This window comes from Lycorma delicatula, chromosome 9, assembly GCF_047948215.1.
Source record: "Lycorma delicatula isolate Av1 chromosome 9, ASM4794821v1, whole genome shotgun sequence".
In the NCBI taxonomy this organism is placed as follows: Eukaryota; Metazoa; Arthropoda; class Insecta; order Hemiptera; family Fulgoridae; genus Lycorma; species Lycorma delicatula.
The window spans coordinates 65,590,960-65,612,225 of record NC_134463.1 but is presented as its reverse complement, the minus strand read 5'-3'; the positions used below and the strand labels follow the sequence as shown (position 1 = coordinate 65,612,225).

Below are 21,266 nucleotides of genomic sequence, written 5' to 3'. Positions count from 1 at the left end.
ATACTTTTTTCGACAAATTTCCAGCTGCATTTTCATCGTAAAAGTCGATGAAGGCATTTTTACAAAGCGTTAAAATAATTCCTGACATGTGTTTCCGTATAGTAGAAATACAATGTAATTTATGAAAGAATACAAATTGTCGGAGAGAGACCATTTAAATTAGTATTTAGCGAAGTTTCATTGATGGCAACATATCATCATGAGCAAATGTTTTACAGAGTCTTCGTGCTTATTAATTCATCGCCGTCATTCTACGAATAACTTGCCCCTCTAACTACCTCTTCGTTAGTATATAAGTTACGATTATCTATAACGTATTATTAAATCTATATGTAAAAAGTTGAAATATTATTACTTGTTTAACTAAGAGCAATATAAACGTATAAATGAGGTTGTTAAATTTTTTTATTTAGAAGAAATAAATAACTAAGCGTAAAAAAAGCTCAATTTAAAATTGGAACAATAAAAAATAAATAACACGTGAAAGAAACGAAATAAATATATTGACATTTAATAAGATAAAACAAAATAAACATTTAGGATAACATATTAATAAAGTATACAAATTTTTATTCCTTATAAAAAAAGATAAAATTTTAAAACAAGATTTATTTACGTAATACGGTAAATTCTGGTTAGAGTTTCCATAGCAAATTTTTTTACATCAAGATTCTTGTTTTTAAATGCCCTTTAAAATAATCTGTCACAATCCTACCTACCATTTATAATTTCAGCTGCTCCTTCATGGAGGCATGGGAGTCTCATGAAAAAAAAAGCCGACAACAAAGTTATAATATTTCCTGACATTGGTTAGGAAATACATTGGTAATAAAAATACTTGAAAATAAACCAAAAAAGTTTTAAAATATCGATATTTTTAAACTTTGATCGTCTCCCCTAAGTACAATGTATGGACCAGTGAATATAAAAATAGGAAGGAAAAAATTACAGAAGTAGAAGAATTTTGTTATTTGGGAAGTAGAATTACTAAAGTTGGACGAAGCAGGAGCGATATAAAATGCCAAATAACACAAACGAAACAAGCTTTCAGTGAGAAACATAATTTTCTTACATCAAAAATTAATTTAAACGTCAGGAAAACATTTTTGAAAATGCATGTTTGGAGTGTAGCTTTACATGGAAGTGAAACTTGGACGACCGGAGTACCTGATAAAAAAAATTAAAAGCTTTTGAAATGTGGTGCTGTATGAGAATGTTAAAGATCAGATGGGTGGATAAAGTGACAAATGAAGAGGTGTTGCGGCATATAGATGAAGAAAGAAGCATTTGGAAAAATATAGTTAAAAGAAGAGACAGACTTATAGGCCACATATTAAGGCATCCTGGAATGGTCGCTTTAATGTTGGAGAGAGAGGTAGAAGGAAAAAATGGTGTAGGCAGGCAACGTTAGGAATATGTAAAACAACTTGTTAGGAATGTAGGATGTAGGGGGTATACCGAAATGAAACGACTAGCACTAGATAGGAAATCTTGGAGAGCTGCATCAAACCATTCAAAATGACTAAAGACAAAAAAAATTTCTTAACCGTTAAATTTATAACTATATACAGCCCTTAAGAATGCTACACAATTAATGAAAAAAAAAACCCTACTTATTAAACAACATTTTCAATGATGACTCCAGCTCAGCAGATCCTACTAAAACCTTTATTAGGGAGGGGAGAAGTGTAATCATTCTATATAAGTTATAATACAAATAAATAGTAGCATTTTATTATCTCATATCTCTCACACATACATAACTATTTCGTTTTATATACAATTTTTGTACGTGCGCGTAAGATAGTACGAACGAAAAACAAATAAATCATTGTAAATCCATATAATTAATTAATTAATAAAATAGAGCATCTACAACCAATGAAAAAAATTAATAAAAAAATAAAAATACAAGTCAACAGATAAGAGCATTCATGGATAAGATAAAACATGTATTTTTGTGTCGTCAGGCCGCCGCCAAGATATATACATATTCATACACAAAAAAGAAAATTGTGGTATAAAATAATAACTAAATATATACACTGATGTAATTGATAGAAACTTCTTTTTATATTAATAAACGATAACAATTTTGAAACAATATTGTCTATTATCTGTTAAGTAAATTGGTCCAGTAGTACGTGATTAAGGAAATGAAACGCTTAAAATAATAAATCGATTAATATATTTTGATCAATTTTTAAGGTTTAGTTGAATTTAAAAAAAATCAATTATTTTCAGCGTTAAAAAAATGTAATATTAAAAATACCTTGGACAACGTTAAGAATAAATTTTTAGTTCAGAATTACGCTAACTTACAAATAATAATACTTAAATAAATAAAAAAATTCAAAAAATACTTTTTTTTGTTAAGTTATTAATTATCTACTTAATTTATCTATTTGTTCTTAATTAGTTATAATTTATTATATGCTTGATTTGATAATTAAAAAAGAAAGTGAAATGATATATATAATTTGATAAAATTCTATATTATCTAATAACTGACCCTAATATTAAAAAAAAAAACTGAAAAACTTTTGGCCCAAAAATGGTTAAACTGGCCGAAATCTATGAGAAATGAGTTATTAAAATGTTAATTAGTTTATAATTTACATATTCGTTGGGATAGTTAAAAAAAAAAAAACACGTTATTACAAGATGTAATTTTATATGTTAAAATAAAAAATGTTTATGCAATAATAATGTAATATAAAACAACTCATACTTTTTAAAAAAATACTATAAACCGAGTTATTCAGACTAAAAAAAAAATCATCGGCAAGGATGTAACACAACAATTAATTTCTACATATCAATTTAATTTTCTACAGGGTTTTTTTACATTACTCATATACAAACAATTTGTATTAAGAATAAGATTGAGTCAATGTACCTAACTGGACCAAAAATCTTCACCGCTTTTATTTTTCCAATACTTAAATATAGGATACATATTTTTAACTGTGCTCGGTGGAATCACGTCAGGGTACAGATGAGACTGGCGTGGCTCACCCCAGATAACATCGTGCGGTACATGCTCCTAGGCAGGAGGTAATGGAACGCCGTGGAGAAAATGGTCGGCAGAATTCTGGGTACGAAGAAAGAGGAAGGCAGACTTGGGGAGGCGGCTCTACGAGGCTAGGAACAGGACTTGATGAGGAATGCTTGCTTTGAGGAAGTAACGGTCATGCGACGCTTGACGACGCCGCGATCAAGGGGATTTTAATTTATTTATTTTTATTATTATTTTGTTTTACAGGAGAAGTAGGGTGAGGTGCACTCATGTATGTGTGATGGAATGTTATAATTTTAAAAAAAGGGTCAAAGCGTGGCGATGTGCAGGGAGGTAGTCTTTTTGCCTAGGATGTTCGGGTCCGCCCACATTCAAGAGTGAGGGGTCGGGGACTCCCCGATGATGGCATAAAGAACCCTCAAGGTATGAGTGGATCGTGGTGAAGGATGTGCGAAACGTACATCTGGAACTGTTAGATTAGGGATAGGATGAGTAGCTCCTTAGAGGAAGGGCATAGCGGCTATCCGGAAGAGAAAGATCGGTGTGTCCTAGTGAAGTTGGGGAGACCCCGGTGGGAAAGCCCCAGAAGGGGGCTACCTAGGGTGGGCGACTGCTGCCACGACACTCCGAGGTGACTGTGTTTTGCTTAACGGTTGCCTTGGGGAGTTAAAAAAAACAAAGTATAGGATACACAAAAACAGAATTCTTTTTACTTTTTCAATGTCATAAAACGTCGAGAAATTATTTTTTTTTAAAAGGGTAAATTCTCTTCGTTGCTCTTCTTTCCCTCTCCACCTCTTTGATAAGACCCACTAACTCTCTCACTCTCACTCTCTCTCTCTCTCTCTCTCTCTCTCTCTCTCTCTCTCTCTCTCTCTGTGTGTGTGTGTGTGTGTGTGTGTGTGTGTGTGTGTGTGTTTTGGCATCAAATTCGATTAATAAATCAATATTTATTAATTAAGTTTGGATAATAAAATTTACATATTTATTTATAAAGCTATTTTACTTCAAATCTACAAAAATGTGTTTTTCGTAACCGAAGTTTATTTCACGTTAATATCATAAAAACTACGAGAAGTACAGTACTGAGGGTTGTTTCATTCAATTCTCAGGTCAGTAAACAAAGAAACTACAAACTTTACCTCTTATATAATGCCTTAAAAATTTCAGTATGACCTCATTTACCAGGGGAACTAAAATCAGGGCGAAATTTTTCGTTAGCCGTAATTCGATAACAAAGCATTTTCGGACATATGTATGTATGAACTTTTTTCTTTATTTTAAGCTCTAGAATCAATTCCCGAATTATTTCTCTTTCCTCCTGAATCATTCTGTGTATAGATCTAATAGGGTTCAAATTTAGATCAACCTGGATCGGTTAATTCTTTTATCTAATCTACCCAAGCAGATTATTTAAAAAGATAATAACAATTCAAACTTTTTGCCATTAAAATACTCGTTTCCTTAATTATAAGTAAATAAAAACGTATTTTTATGTTTGAATATTTGAAACGACAGTAAAAGGTTACATAAAATGTTTAAAAGACAGAGAGAGAGAGAGAGAGAGAGAGAGAGAGAGAGAGAGAGAGAGAGAGAGAGAGAGCGAATATATATACATGAATATATACATGACCCGACCTTCCGATCACCCACGTATTATTAAAAGTATTGTTTACATAAAAGATACAGAAGTAAAGAAAGAAAGAATGCAGAAAAGGAAGATAGAGAAGGAGGGGGATTATAAGAACAACCTGCCCACATGTTCACACCTAACATCTATAAATAGTATTTATGAATCGATTTAAATTTCAATTAAACACCTACTTTATCACATAACAAGTTATAAAATAGCTGTCTTTAAAATATCATCTCTTATTTTTTAATAGTGCATTACTGCATTAATAAAACAATGTTTAATTCTTATTGCATTTAATTAGGTTAATTAAAAAAAAATTACATATTAAAGATAATAATATCCTTTTTTATTGGCTTATAAATTGTACAATTAATTTTGCAATTACTTTTAATAATATAACAAATTCATACTAGAATTTAAAAAAAAACAGTAAATAAAAAAGACATAAAGAAATTTTGTAATAATCAGTCAGCAATTACTATTAATTTCTTACGATTATGTTAAATAAATTTTAATATATTAATTTTTTATTGTAAAAGTAATTTTATATAGTAGCACCTGAAAAATTAACAATTAAATTGTAATGAACAGTTTAAGTTGAATACTATTTCAATTTAAATATAGAAATTCATTAATCTCTGAAATTTCATAGTCTTATAAAGGGGGATACAGACTTGTAAAGAACACGAATACATTGCTTTTCGTAAATGTTAACGTAAATAAGTCACTTCCAAAAGACCAGTGTAACTGAACAGCAAGAATTTGAAACCACAGTATTCGTGGTAAGTTAAGGATGAACAGATACGTCTCCTAATGCTTAAATGCGGTTTCCGGCCTCGGTAGGGAGGGGCTGGTGAGGTGGAAGTTTAGTCGGTAGGACGCAGGCTACATACGCCGTAACATCTGCGGAACCTGTTAACGAGCCCGACACTTTGTAAATGGGATTACTCCCCTAACCAGTGGGGAGAAAAAAAAGATGTGTCCTTCGATACTTTTTTTGACCGAATCAGTTGCTAATGTTGTGTTTTAGGTAGATTTCTTAAGAAAGATACCTATTGTAATGGGTACCATGATTCCACTTCCGGAAAATTTCGACATATCTTCGCGTTTCACATCTCCCAGACTCCAAAACCAACGTCAGTTCAAAAGTTTATATATACATTTCAATTTCTTTTGGACACGATAACTGCCGAAATTTTGCGTCAATCACTTTCAAACTGATACATAAAATATAACGACCCAAAATATCGGTGCAGTTCGTTAATGGGATAAAATCGGACCATGGGGGTGAATATGGAAGCTTTTTCGAAAAAAATATCTCTAAACTTTCTTATTAAGTAAAATATCGAATTCGTTTAAAGTTCCTTCTATTCTTTGGGTAAGGATCTGAAACTTATCTAAGTAAAGTTTTTTTGATATCACCAATCATTGGCCCAGGAGGTGGAAAAAATGGGGTTTCAAACACAAAAAAAAGATACCTCCCTTAATAAGCACAGCATCGAATCGGTTTAAAGTGGTCGTTAGTCCGCTAAATATTACCTAAAAACTTTGAAAAAATGTTTGACATGATCGACCCTTACGACAAGGGATGACCAAAATGTTGCTGGAATAATAAGAAAATGGGGCTTGTCGTAAGCTAAACATGTGAAATTTTTTTTGCACATACAACTATTCCGTATCGAGTAAATTTGAAATTTAAAAATGTAAATTTCAATTTACATTTTTAAAAATGTATCTTAAAAATCCGAATAAACCAAACATAAAGAGGATTAAAGACGGTACCATTATTATTACACAAGTATCCGTTATATAAGTAATAAGCCTTTTTTATTTCAATTTCATCTAATTTAAAAAATTCTTGCGAAACAAGCCTTTAATATTAATCAAATGAAATAAATAAAAAAAATGAACAAACTGGCGGTTATCCAAGAACCGATATCCGTATTAATGTCCGATAATACCGTAGACGAAATACAAGAATAACACCTATTAACAACTGCTAAATTTACACTTTTATTCTGTTTTAATAACGTTGATAAATGTGCGATGTTAGATTTAATATATACTGAAATTTTGAATTACGTTTCAATGAAATTTCATCGACGATTACAGTAATTTTCTTTTTTAAGTACACTTGCATAATTCAAGATTCCGTTTGTAGGTGGGTAACTGGCTGTTCTGCACCACAATTTACTTTACATTTCTTTTTTTAGCATTCCTTGGTATATTTTCACTGGATATATAAAGTACTTGTGTTCTTTGTAAACGTTATGTACTCAACTGATTCTCTATAATATTAAATAGTCTATGTAATTTGTTAAGGAAGTTAAGATCAAAAATAAAACCGGATGTTTAGCAAAATTTTGTTTATAACACTAAAATTATTCTTATAAATTTTTACTTTTTTAAAGTGTTTATGCCTTCTGTTTTATTTTCCGATTATAATCATTAATTTTTTTTAAGAATTCTCAAAAATTCGTACTTTCAAAGAATTTATCAAGTGGGTGCTAATGTCTATAGTTTTGTGTCTAGGCAGATGTTTTGTTTTTTTTTATTTGTGTACTCAAAATAATTTTGAATTTTCCTTTAATTATGGTTTTGTTTTCTTAAAACAATTATAATAGGATTAAAATACTCTTTCATAAAATCATAAACTTACCTTACTTGCGAGGAGATTAAAAAATGGTTATATGTAATAAATACATTTAATGAACTCCTATTTAGGTCGAATTTATTACTACTTCTCGACGATAAATCCGTACCGCAGTAACGTTGTTACAGTTGTAAATAAGAACTATTAATCTACGTAACAATTTTCTATAATAAGAAATAACAATCTCAAGCTAAGTAAAGATGAAGATGTTATCTGATGCTAATTTATCAAAATTAAATATACTGAATTCTTTTATAGATAAAAAAATATACTTAATTAATATTAAGGGACACTTACGTAAATAATTCCATAACTAATCTCCATATAAATTCATAATATCTATAATAAATCTTTTATCAACCCATAACTGACAATAAAAACGATAAGACACAAGCTATTTTTTCCTGCATAATAGAATGCCAAATAAAGATTAAAAAAATACCATGGCTACTACGAAAGATAACAGACAACTATCAAATAAACCAATTTAATACTTTAAAAAATTAACACAGTTGTATTACTTTCCCGCCACGCGGCTTTATGTTGATGCACGGCTTACACACACAACTTAATTTAAAATAATTATCATATTATTTAAATATAACATTTTTGGTTTATTTAATTTAATGGTCCCAACTAAAACGCGCGAGCACATACCGTATTTTATTCGTGCGAGTGTTGCGGTACTTAGCGGCCACATTAAATACTTTTTTACACTTTAAATATTATTTAAAGGGAAGGTCCCAGGGTTAAAATCTCGATCAAGCATGGTATTTTTTTCATTTGCTACAAATGTTAATTTAGAGCCTCATGTATAAGCTTCCAGCTTATGAAGTGAATTAATCGTCTTAAAAGAACTGAAAAACAACCAACTTACCTTCAGGTTTTAGCCTCTCTTTATTAAATCGACAATAAGGCGGGGGTGGAGCTTCTGTAAAAGAAAAAATACAAAAGAAAAATTAATAATCTTTTAATTAAAATATAATTAGACGTTTTGATAAGTAAATGTAGACGTGTCTACAGATGGTTATTAAATTTAAAAATAGAATAAAATTAGAAAGGAGAAAGGAGTGAAAAAGCAAAAATTGAAACGAATAAAGATAATTATAATAAACAATAAATGTTATAAAATAAGTAAAAAAAAAAGATCGTAAATTTAAGAATAATTTCCCTATTTCCCTTAATGAATAATTTTAAAAGATTTTGACTTAATATCAATATATAAAATTCTTCTACATGTACTGGAGTTTCAATCTTTTTCAAATAATCGCCAACTGTTATAACGATTTTAATAATTTGCCGACTGATCTCCATCGTTTCCTAGGTTGACCTAATTCTTTTTTACCCGTACTTATGTAGATAAAATCTATCAATATAATCTTCACTAATAAATTTTATTAGCATGACTATTTACATTTTTACGGAATTTTTTATTCATTCATTTATATTGAAAATACATGATAAACCAGTTATCAATGGAAAGTCTAGTAAAATTTTTTTTCCGAAGGAATATTCTTATCATTATTGCTGTTCTCTCAACTATTAACTGATTTCTAATAAAGTTATCTCTAAATTCTACCTACGCTAATATAATTTATTTACCTTTTGTGTTGGTTTTATGGAATATTTTATTTTTTTAACTCTTAAAAAAATATACTTTTTCTGCCATTTAGGGATCTTACAAAATGGATATTTATGTATTTTATGCAATTTTTTAGTCATTTTTTCTAAAAAAAACTTACTAAAATCTACTAAATCTATTTACTAACACGAAAAAATTCCATTAGTGCGTTTGAATCGATTTGATAGATTACACTGTTATTGGGAAATGATTGACAAAATTTTTATTTTGGCGGCCATTTTGAGGTGAACCAGACGGCTGATCGTGGCCTCGTGTATCTTTGTAATCCTCTAACATGCTTAAATCAAACCCAAAATGCAAACCAAACAAAAAATTATACACATACAGATTGAATTTAATAACCAACTAAATGTTCATTACTTGAAAATAATTTACTAAACAAATTTATGTGGAATTTTACAAATTAATCTTAACATGCTGAAATTACGGATAATGTGAAACAAAACTGTTTATTTAATTAATTTATAAGTTTTTATAATTTTTTTTTTTTTTAACTTCTGTTATTGAATTAATAATACAGATACTGTCCTAATTATAAATCGATAAATTTCAACCTGTCTCCTTACGAATAAATGCTGATTTTCTACACCAATTTCAAGAACATAAGGAACTACAAATACATTTATTTTAAATAGAGAAGGAATTCATTAAAAATTAAATTTCACAAATCAATTGTTGGTAATTTTCATTGGGATTGTATCCTATTTTTAGAGAGAAAAAATGTAATAAAAACATAGATACTTCGTAATATAATTATTACACGAGGATGAAAATCATAGAGAAAAAATAGTGAAAAATAACATCACATAGGACAGCTGAATCATTGTGTGGGAATATAATTTCATTTTAATAAACACACAAAAAAAAATAGGGTTCCTTTTTCAGTTCCAATATGATAATGATTACAATGAAGACAGTATGGGAACAAGTATAGAACTGAGTGCGGGCAGCGACTCGAGGTGGCGCCTGCGGTTTAAAAGGCCAGCGCCAGCGTCAGGCGACGTATAAGACAAAGATAGAGTGTGTCAGATAGACGGAACGGGATAGATGGACGGGCGGTTAAAGAGAAAGGGGGGAGAACAGAACCTTGGAAGGCTGTCGGAAGAGTGGGGGAAGAGGTCTCGACATGCAATTACTAGGCGCCATTCAAAAACAAGCCGAGAGAGAAGGCAATGCTACACGCACGCATAGTCGTGTACCATCCCATCACAGGTGTTATCGTATAACCTCTACATCGACGCACACATACACATTCACTCTCTCTTTCTCCCTAATAAGACAACTATAGAAAAAAAAGCCGCTATCTTGTCTCCCGTCACCCGCATTAAAATATATTTTTAAATATGTACTTAAAATACTTTTATAATCTATTAAGTTTTTCCTTTTATACATCAGACGTATATTTATTTCTAATATTAAAATTTCATTACGTAAATTACTAAGAAAACAAAGTGAAAATAAAAAAATTAAACCCTGTTCTGTATTTTTCTTTGATTATTAAAAACAAAAAATAGCGATACAATTTTAGACATAAGCATGCGTGTATAAAATAATTATCCAGTAAATAATTATAAAATAAATGAGAAAAGAATTTTAATAAGAAAAGTTAAAAGAAATGCTTTGAAAACTTTTATTTTGTATTCCTTATACATTGGAATCTGTTCAACAGTGTGAACCCGATGAAATGAGGAATATATATATATATATATATATATATATATATGTATATGCGAGACACTTAAATGAGATCAGTGGCGGCTCGCGTATAGGCGTTGTGGAACTGCAGCACCCCCTATTTACACTTTATATTATCGATAACATTTAATATGAGTCCTTTTTTCTTTAATTCTTTCTTTATACTTGTACAATATATAATCCTTAAGCTAAATGTCAGTAGCCATCACCCCAGTTTATGAAAAAGATACAAAAATCTTTGTATGGAACTGTGCGCTTAACAGTTCCGCCGGCATGGTTTTGGTTGTTGTGCACACGCGCACATAGGAAGCTGCCAGGGAGAGCACTGTCGCTCCCGCAGTGCCAACCCTGGCATGCTCATGGAAGGTTGTTTTTTTTTTATTCTGCGTGTGTACGGAACGTTTTTTGTTCGTTCCCTTTTCTATTTTAGTTGGTGGAAGGAATATGAAAGCGGTTTAGTTGTTTTTTTCAGCAGTGATCAGAAGATGGCGGAAAGCAGGGCTCTTTGATTGCTAAATCTGTCCAAAAAAACGGTGGAAGGGCGAAAGAGAAGGTAATTAGTAAAATTAATTATGCATTTGTTTCTGTACACATAGAAATTTAAATTAAGCACCGTTGGCCTATAGTGTTTTAAGCGGATATTTTGTTAAGTTATTACCTAATAATACTAAAAAATATTATCTATATTAGCATTTTATTATTTACTCGGTTAAACCGAATAAGTTTTTTAAGTGCAATGTGCTTAAAAACCGTGTACCACATTCTTGAATGTGATAGTGTAGAATTAGATTATTATCCTGCTTCCAGCTATTCTATTTGATTCATTTTTTGGTTCTTTTATTTTACAGAAAACTTTAACCATGGCCTTGAAAAGGCCCAGAAAAAAATTTTCTGGAGCAGCATCCCCACTAATTTTAGCTACGTGCCGCCACTGAATGAGATACAATCTTGAACAAACTCAGACCAACCATTCCTGAGATATATAGTTAATTGAACCTCAACCAGCGGTAAACAAAATAAAAATAAAAAATCACCAGGCATCATTTCCATCTTTAATTTTTTTAATAATAAAAATAAGCATTTAAAATAATATTAATAATGAATTGGTACTACCTATGATGACAAGATACGTTTACAGAATTATAAAAGAGTTGACATCTAATTCCAATGTAAACTGCTATATTTTATAATTTGACTTCGTATCTATAAGTGGTATGTTTCGCAACAATTAGTGTTAAAATAAAAAAACGGCGAATAAAAGGTACTCCAAAGGGAGTGAAAAAAATTTATTTATACTATTATACCCGACCAATTTTTTGGGTAAATAAAACACAATATGAACGAGTACAGTAAAAAAAATTTCTAGTGGATTAAAATTTCACAACAGTTAATTTTTTTTTCATTTTCTGATAGCAAATCATAATTATGAACCTGATGTTTTCAAAACAGGTGCTTTGTTTTTCTTATTGTAATATAAATTCACAACTGTCTTCAAAAATTAAAATTTTGTACAATTCGGTTACTTGTTCCCAAAATAATTTAAACAAACCTATATAATCAAAATTATACTTAGTAATATTGTATAAATATATAATTTATTAATGAAAAAAAAAGAAAAGAAACTTAGTTTTTCTCTATATAAAGAAAACATTAATATGACGTTTTACATTATACATTCGTAGTCTTTTTAATGGTTGTAATAGATATAAAAAAAGCACCCTAGTGTAAGACCAACAAATTAAAGGTTGCTTTATCTGAGAGAAATGATTTTTCACTATACAGTCGATCACTGGTAAACGTAATAAAGGTTTCAATTCTAATATTAAATATCTATTGCATTTCGGTACGTTGATATGTCGATATTCAACAGAGGTCGGTGAAAAAGGCAATGAGAAATCGGTTATCTCCTCATTTTCCTTTATTAAGCATGGAATAGAATATTTCTGATCTTGAGAATGGCTAATGAATTTCAGATATGATTTGTATTTCGTAACAGATCGTTAAAATAATTTAATCACAAGATAAATTTAGTTATTATTAAAACAGTAAAAAAAAAAATTTAACAACTAAGTGTTCTCGGCAGGTGTTACGAACTACAATAGGCTTTCATAGTCCTTCCTAGTAAGGATATAATGGCCATACAGACCCTGATAGACTTAGCACAGATCTCTTTAAAAAGACTATTTAAAATAAAGAAATATGAACAAAAAATAAATGTATAAAATAAAATATGACCTACCAACGAAGAAACATCAACATGAAACACACAATGGAAACTATAAATAGATCCATTCACATTCGAGGCAATGAACAAAACTTCCGTTAAAATTAATCAGATAAACAGGAACTCTGGAACATTTTTTTTTTATACTCAACATGGAAATAGCACATTATGTGCGGGTGTTCTTATCGGGTTTGCGGTGTCTGGGTCTATAGTTAAGAATGGATTTATATTAATTATTATTATAAATAATATGATATAAATTTGTTTAATAAGATAAAATTAAACAAGATTTTTTTCCCATCAGATATTAAACACACACTTAACAAGTTAAATTTTTCTAAAAAAAAACCATACTCACCCACAAAATGGGAAAATAAATGAAAATATCAAACTAAAATATTTATAAGAATTAAAATATATCAAGGAATATATTTTTAATTCTAGAAATAAACCCAAATCCTTTTTTAACAGGGGGGGGGGTGACAGGAGAAATTCCTTATTAAAAGTAAAAATATACATTGATCATCTAATTATACCAGAAATGTGTTAAAAATTTTCATGAACTTTAATATTTAAAAACAAACCAATTTTATTTTAAAAACGTTTTATTAATCGAGAAGGGTAATTCCAGTACGTTAAACTAAATAACAGAACATAATTTATTTTTTTTTTTAGTATTCCGATAATTCCTGCGTGAAATTCATTTGAAGATGTACAGGAAAGTACAGATATAAATAATATCAAAAATAATTTTAGTCATCGACAAAAAATCAATACGAACTAATTTAAAATCGCTTCCATCAAGATTTTTGAGCTTGTACAATTGTTCAAAACAAACCACCTTTAAAATATTGAAGTTTGACAAATAATTTCCATTGTTTATTTTTACATACTTTAAATTAAATTTGTCTTTACTTATTCCCACACTAACTCGCATTAATATTTTTGATTGTATGTTAATTATTCTACGATAACTTTGATAAATGTTAAGTACAGATTTTTAAAAAGTAAATGTATTCATTTTATAAATTAATATTTTATATTAAACACAAAGATATGAATATTTTTTTACTGATCAAGCCAAAAAAAGGGAGAAAATATGACAATGGTAGGATCAACAATAATTTTTTAAAACGTGCGCGCGAGCGAGCACGCGCACACACACACACACATGAGTTTAAATAAAGGGTAACATTTTACGAGCTTAAAATTTTTCAAAAACGTAAACATCTAAGAAATAATATAATGGTAACATCTTAGAATAATCCAACGGAATTCTAACTTGAAAAACAAACTCAACTTTTTTTTCTCTTTTTTTTTGTAAGGTAAAGTAAACACTTAGGTGTTTTCATAAATAAAAAAAATAATAAAATAAATAAATATAGGTAAACATATTTAAAACATCACGCCACTGAATATTTTTTCCTACAGTAAGCATTACGATCATTAAAATACTGACTAAGCAAATATTAACTTGTTTAAAAAAAAAAAAAACTAAAGGCTTGCACAACAGTATTCGAGTTAACCTTTACTAATCATTACCATTATAATTATTATTACTACTACAATTCTACGCCATATTACAGGTACATATTTGTTTATTGTGTGTATATATATATATATATATATATATATATATATATATATCGCATAAATTTTATTATATGATATAATTCTGAGAAAAATTTAAATCTTATTTGTAAAACAGTTAATTCTGTTTTGAGAATTCTAATCAATAAATTGAATTTATTATATTTACGCACGCAATTTCTATCATCAAAAATAAAAAATAAAATCCCTTCTTTAAATTTTTCAAACACGTAATTAATGTTAGTATGCTAAAACTATGTTTTCATTCATTTATCTTTAAATTACAATTGTATTTGTAATCTGTAAATTACATTTTTTAAATCTGCCTTTTTTAAATTCCAAAAATAATTATAAATTTAAAAAAATATGATGTGGATACCACATGACTTCTTATACGCCTATTAAATTACATATATTTTTTTATTACATTTTTTTTGTTGATATTTTGAATTATTATTTTTTTTTTCAGTCACAGGTTAACAATTATTAATAAATCAATATATTTAAATTAAAAAAAAAATGAAATTACGGATTCTGACCGATGTGCCTTTCCTCTTATAAGATCCAAATATTTCATTACTTAAAATTTTATTGGGCTATAACTGTGGAACCAACAAAAATATATACCACTTACGATATTCGTTGAAAAGCTCTAGCTCTCAATTCGAGCTTGTTACTGCAGTTATGAAAAAGTCCAACATCCATATTTTTGGGATTTTGGAATTTTTTTGGACACTTTTGATCCAGTCGATTGCAATAAAAAGGGGAGGTGCACAACCAGATGTTACTACAACCCTAAATTAAAAATTTAACATTTTATAATTAATCTTTTTTGAGTTAACCGAGATACATACATACGTACGTACAGACGTCACGCCGAAACTAGTCAAAATGAATTCAGGGATGGTCAAAAAGGATATTTCTGTTGAAATCTGAAAATCGAAATTTTTCGCGATTACAATACTTCCTTGTACGAAAGGAAGTAAAACTATTATTAAAATATCGAAGTTAATAGAATTTTTTTTTATTATCAATGAAAAATCATTTGAATACTTTTTTATGGTTAATAAGCAGTATTATAATGGTAATCTGAATACCAAATAACAAAAAATTATAATCTATTGATAACTTATATATTCAAATTAAATAGATATAGGACATCAATAGCTGTACGTTTTTTTTTCTTTTTTCATCATTTTTTTATAGTAGAATCAACGATAACAGTTATTAGCTAGCTACTTAACCCACCGGGTTGGTCTAGTGGTGAACACGTCTTTCCGAATCAGCTGATTTGGAAGTCGAGAGTTCCAGCGTTCAATTCCTAGTAAAGTCAGTTATTTTTACACGAATTTGAATAATAGATCGTGGATACCGTGTTCTTTGGTGGTTGGATGTTGGATTTCAATTAAAAACACATCTCAGGAATGGTCGAACTGAGACTGTACAGGACTACACTTCATTTACACTCATACATTCATCCTCTGAAGTATTATCAGAAGGGTAATTACAGGAGGCGAAACAGGAAAAAAAAAAGTTATTAGCTACTTAAATAAAACTACAGGGTCATAAATAGTTAAACAATAAACACTAAAATTTGTTGTTAGTTAATTTATCAGGGAATAGATTTATTATTCTAATAGTTATTTAATAGATTATCATCATATTCCTTGTAATAGATTAGCTTGTCATACAGTAAAGTTTTATGAACGTAGGTTTTTATTTTCATTAATTTATAAATTATCAAACTCGTAGTAAAAAGATTTATAAAAAATCACATCCCAATTTTTAAAATGGTAAAAAAGGTAATTTTTGGTTCGATCATTTATATTATTCGATTTTTTTTTTTTTTTACTGAAATAATAAGATAAAACAATTTCTCGCTTCCATTAGTGTTACTTTTTAATGGTATACGGACTTTTCGTTAATTATATGTTTTTAAAACCAAAATACGATTAATAACATTAAGAGTATTACTTTTTTTTTCTTCCAGCAAAATACAGAATACAATTCAATTCAATGAAATTTAAAGGCGATTCCCGCCACTGAGGTACACCTGATTAACCACACAGTAAAATGCCTTTATAATAGAGGAGAATTTAGCCATAAATTAATAATTAAAGTTTTAAAGTTTCTTACAATAAAATGAAATAAAAAAAAAATGAAGGTCAACAAAACGAAAAGAAATTCATATCCTCTATAAACTTCAGGCCATTGGCCTATTCTACCATCATCAATTCAAATCAATCTTCTCAACAGCGCCCCACACTCATCCCACATGTATATATGCTAGTTCTATACCTGGTTTGGAATTCCAAGCGCTGCCGACATTCTTTCTACACATTTCTTCCTGTGTTCATTTATTCTCTATTTTTAATTAGTTCAACGTTTAGTATCATTTTTATGATTAAATACTATATAAATTTACAGAATATGATTATATTATATTTACAGATTATATTAGATAATGAAATTAAAATTTTAATAACAAACTTTATTGTTTTATATAATAAAACACATTTTCTATTCATATGAAAAAAAAAAAACAGATATACACTTTAAACAATTAATCCCATTTAAATGGATTAATAAAAGGTTTTAATTTGAAAATCCCATTTAAATGGATTTGTACTGGATTTTAATTTTTAAAACCTATTTAGTAAAAAAAAAAATTGATTAAATAAATAAATTATTGAAGGGACGAAAATATAATGGTAAATTAAACAATGAGACAATTAAAAAACCATTTTTAAATTAAGCGTATTATTCAGTTTTTATTACAAAAAAATAATTTATTTTCATTAGGAAAAAAGTGAAATATGAAAAATAAGATTACGGTAACAAACGGGTTTTTACAATTAAAGGGCATTTGTTTAAAAAAAAAGTATAAATAAATATATATATACATAAACTGAAATATATCGTGGACTTAATTATGTAATAATAGTCATTCACTAATTACTTGACAAATTCAGAGTTCGGTTCCCAGTAAACTTACATATTTTTCACTAAATTAAAAAATGTACAGTTAGAAAATACTTCTTATAATAAAATAAATTTGTACGGTATTGGTTAAGTATTTAAATTTATTTTTTTCAAGTTAAAAACGAATAATATATTATTAAAAAATAAAAAAAATAAAGAAAATTGTTAAAGAAATATATAAACGAAAATATAACGTAAAAAAAGTAACTGATTCTTTAATGGGCAATAAAATTAAAATAAACAATTTGTGGTAATAAAAGAATAACTTCCGAAAGAATAATATATCGGTAAAAGCAATAAAAAGAACCGGTATAAGGTCCAACAGACTTAAGTTTGTTAAAAGAAGGGGTGGCTAATAACCGGAAAACATCCCTTAGTACGACATAACATATGGTCTGTAAAGGAAAAGACGTAAAGGGTATAGTAACACAGAATGAGAAGGGGAGAAATTCAGTTTAGTCTACGATGTTAAGAAAAAGAGAACCGATGGCATTTAGTAGATATTATACTACCATTTCTAAAAACATTTTTAACCTACCTATTATATTTCAATCCCTACTATTCTTCATTTTTTATATCCAAAATAAAAAAGCCACACGCACAATCGTCACATTCATCTCTTCATTTTATGTACTTTTTTTTTAACCGACATGGAAGTCCATTCATTCTTTAGGAATGAGTCACAAAAGATCACACATCAACATAAAAAAACTATACTAAAGAAAACCAATTTTTTTCTTTAAGTACAATGAGAGAATATGTTTATTATGTGCAATGTGTACAATATACGTACAAAAAAGTAGCTATTTTACGCTCGTCAAATCAATTTGTTTTTTTGTTTTTTAAATATGTATTTATAACCATTCAACAATTTTGTTTATATTTTTATAATATTAAAGTTGAAACTATATTTTTTATTGATATAAAAAAATTATATTTATTAATTAATTAATAAATAATTAATTTTTTTAATTAATTATTTATTTATTTGTTTTTTTATTAATAACGTGACACTGTGCGTATAAAATTACAAGTTGTGTTTAGAATAATATTTAAGCAATCAGATAAAAAAATGTAATAAGGTTAAATAAAATGGACTTTATTAACATTACAAATTTTCTGTCATACAACTCAAAATTAAGATATACAAAACTGCGGTCCTACAAGAAGCCAATATACGGTGCAAAATGTTTACAATTCTTTTCAGAACAAGAAATAACAAAAACAGAAAAAAATATTAAGATGGAATTTACAAATTGCAAAAGAAATTTACAAAGATACAGAAAAAATTAGGTATTTAATCCGATAAAGAAGTAACATTTTATGTACATATATAAAGAATTAACAACAACGGTTTGAAAAAACAATTTGGTTTTTACGAAAACAAAAACCACAATAGTTTAAAGAAATATAAAAAAAAAAATTTAAAACAATAACCATCTCTTAAGTAGTGATTGAAGTAAGAGATGTATTAAGAACATTGTTAAAATAATCTTCTAAGTTTCCAGAAAGAAAAAAGAGACACCTGAATAGATGAATGAAAACAACTAGGCAAAAGAAAAAAAACCATTTGAGAAAAGAAAAAGAAGTCCAAACTGTGGTTATGTCTATACTTGTAAACGCGATCCTCAGTCGTAAAAAACTAGACTCGTACAAAAATAAATTAATAATCGTAAAAATAATGTTTTTTTTACGATTTGAGAAGGTTTTGTTACTTCTCAAAATAAGATTTGTAACAAAAAATAATTTCGTGTGCGCGCGCGTGTGTGAAATAAATAAATATATATTTATATATACGTTTAATTTAATTTCGATTTAAATTATATAAACATATTAATCATTATTTGTTGAAAGTTATGCTTTATTACTGTACTTGGTAAAAAGTTTTATATATGTATATATATATATATATATAAAACACTACAGATGAAAAAAAATAATAGTACGCAGACAGATGGCGCCAACTTTTATCTCATTACACGTTACTCTTACACTGTATTTAATTGAAATCTTTAATACACTGTCACATATATCTAAACGCACACATTTAACTATACATACATACATACATATGCACACACACACACATATAAATTATATATACAATTTGTTGCGTATGACCTTATCAAAAAGAACTAGAAACTTTTTAAATGACGTGAAATATAAACTTCCCCTATTTTCTCCCTCCAAGCGTCGTTAACAAATACAGGGAATATAAGTGTTACTAAACACAATATATAAATGTATGTATGTATTTATTATACGTGTATCTGTGTGTGTCGATGTACAAAGGGCAACATACAATCTAAGTACGTAATTTGTGTAATAAATAAATTTCAGTAAATATTAATAAAATCAATTTATAGTAAGATACAGAGTTGTACAGAATCGTAAACGAATATAGTTTAAAAATTAAAAACTTTTTTTTGTAAGATGATGCTTATGAAATAATAGAAAGTGAAAACGTATAAGATTTTTTTCTATTTATAGGATTTACTAATTTAGAAGCAGCTTTTCTTCAATTTTCGATAAATCCTGTAGGTCATAAGTTAAAAAAAGGCTTTTTTTTCCTAAGCAGCCTACTATGGACCACATCATTTCTTTTTTCACTTCTTTTACATAATTCCTTTATTTTCTCGGAATGTATTTGTTTTTCTTTTTCTGCCATCATTTTCTTCTATTTTTTTTTTATCCTTCATCTACAAGAACATTTTACCTTTCCATTATAAATTATCTCCTTAAATTCATTATATTCAACAAATTATCTCATATGCTTACGCAAAAAAATTGAATATCATACTTTAAACTCTTATATATATAAACAAGTCTTTTTTTTGTTTGGGGGCGAAAAACGCCTGTGCGTTATCAACACCCGGAATTTTCTTTAATAAAAAGGTAAAATAACACTAAAATAATAAAATTAAATAAGGTTTAAAACTAATATAAATTATATAATAAAAAACTGAAAACTAAGTTAAAACAAAAGTTAAGAAAATAAAATAAAACTCAAAACTAATATCGCAGACGGAGTCTTTAAAATATAAAAGCTAAAATAATAGAAAAGGAAACTATATAAAAATGATAAAAAAACTATATAAACAAGTCTTGACTGATTCATAATCAACACCAGCAAAGACTACTGAAGATAAATTGTATACCCGTTCATCTTTAAGTGAACAAGAAAGGATTTTTTGAAATTCCAAATTTAAAAGTTAAAATGGAGTAACAATGAAATTTATTATTTTTTAAAATTTCTCGTTAACAAATAAAATCAACTTGATTTTTGGTGAATGTGTGTGTGTGTGTATAATCTTCACGTGAATATCTAAAAACCAATTTCTACTTTTTTTTTGGAAATTCGACCCTCAGAAATGCGTGAAGGAAAATTATAAAAAAAATTTCGTCCAAGTCTTCCTAGTTTCAGACTACATTAAACGAGATATTCACTGGATTTCGGCTTATACTCTTCAGAAAAATATCTAAAAACCATTTTAGGTTTTTTTTAATTTTAACATATTAAGGGATTTAAAGAAATATAATTTTTTTTATATATATTTTCCATTTTATGCTACCGCTAATGAATCAATCTTTATGTGATTTGTTAACATTGTTATGGCAATTTTTTTGTAATTCTGATTAGGTATATGTACTTCGCGAGCGAAGCCACGACAAGAAATCTTAAAAAGCATTTAATTGGTCCTCTACTGACCAAAATATTGCTCAAGTGGTTGTACAGACTCGTGCGTATAAGGATATATTTTGGTAAAGGTTTGGGGTCAGTATCTCCGGGGGATGGAGTAAATATTTTCTTTGGGATCAATTTTC

General features: G+C 28.2%; 1 protein-coding gene across 2 annotated transcripts in view; it reads right to left on the bottom strand.

Annotated features, from left to right (window-relative positions):
- Dad (Daughters against dpp) overlaps positions 1-21,266 on the bottom strand; it is a 131,655-nt gene that overhangs the window by 99,001 nt on the left and 11,388 nt on the right. For both annotated transcript variants that reach the window (XM_075374889.1, XM_075374890.1), the window contains one exon: positions 8,186-8,239. In XM_075374889.1, coding sequence (XP_075231004.1) covers positions 8,186-8,239 — 54 coding nt within the window. The remainder of the gene's footprint in view (positions 1-8,185; positions 8,240-21,266) is intronic.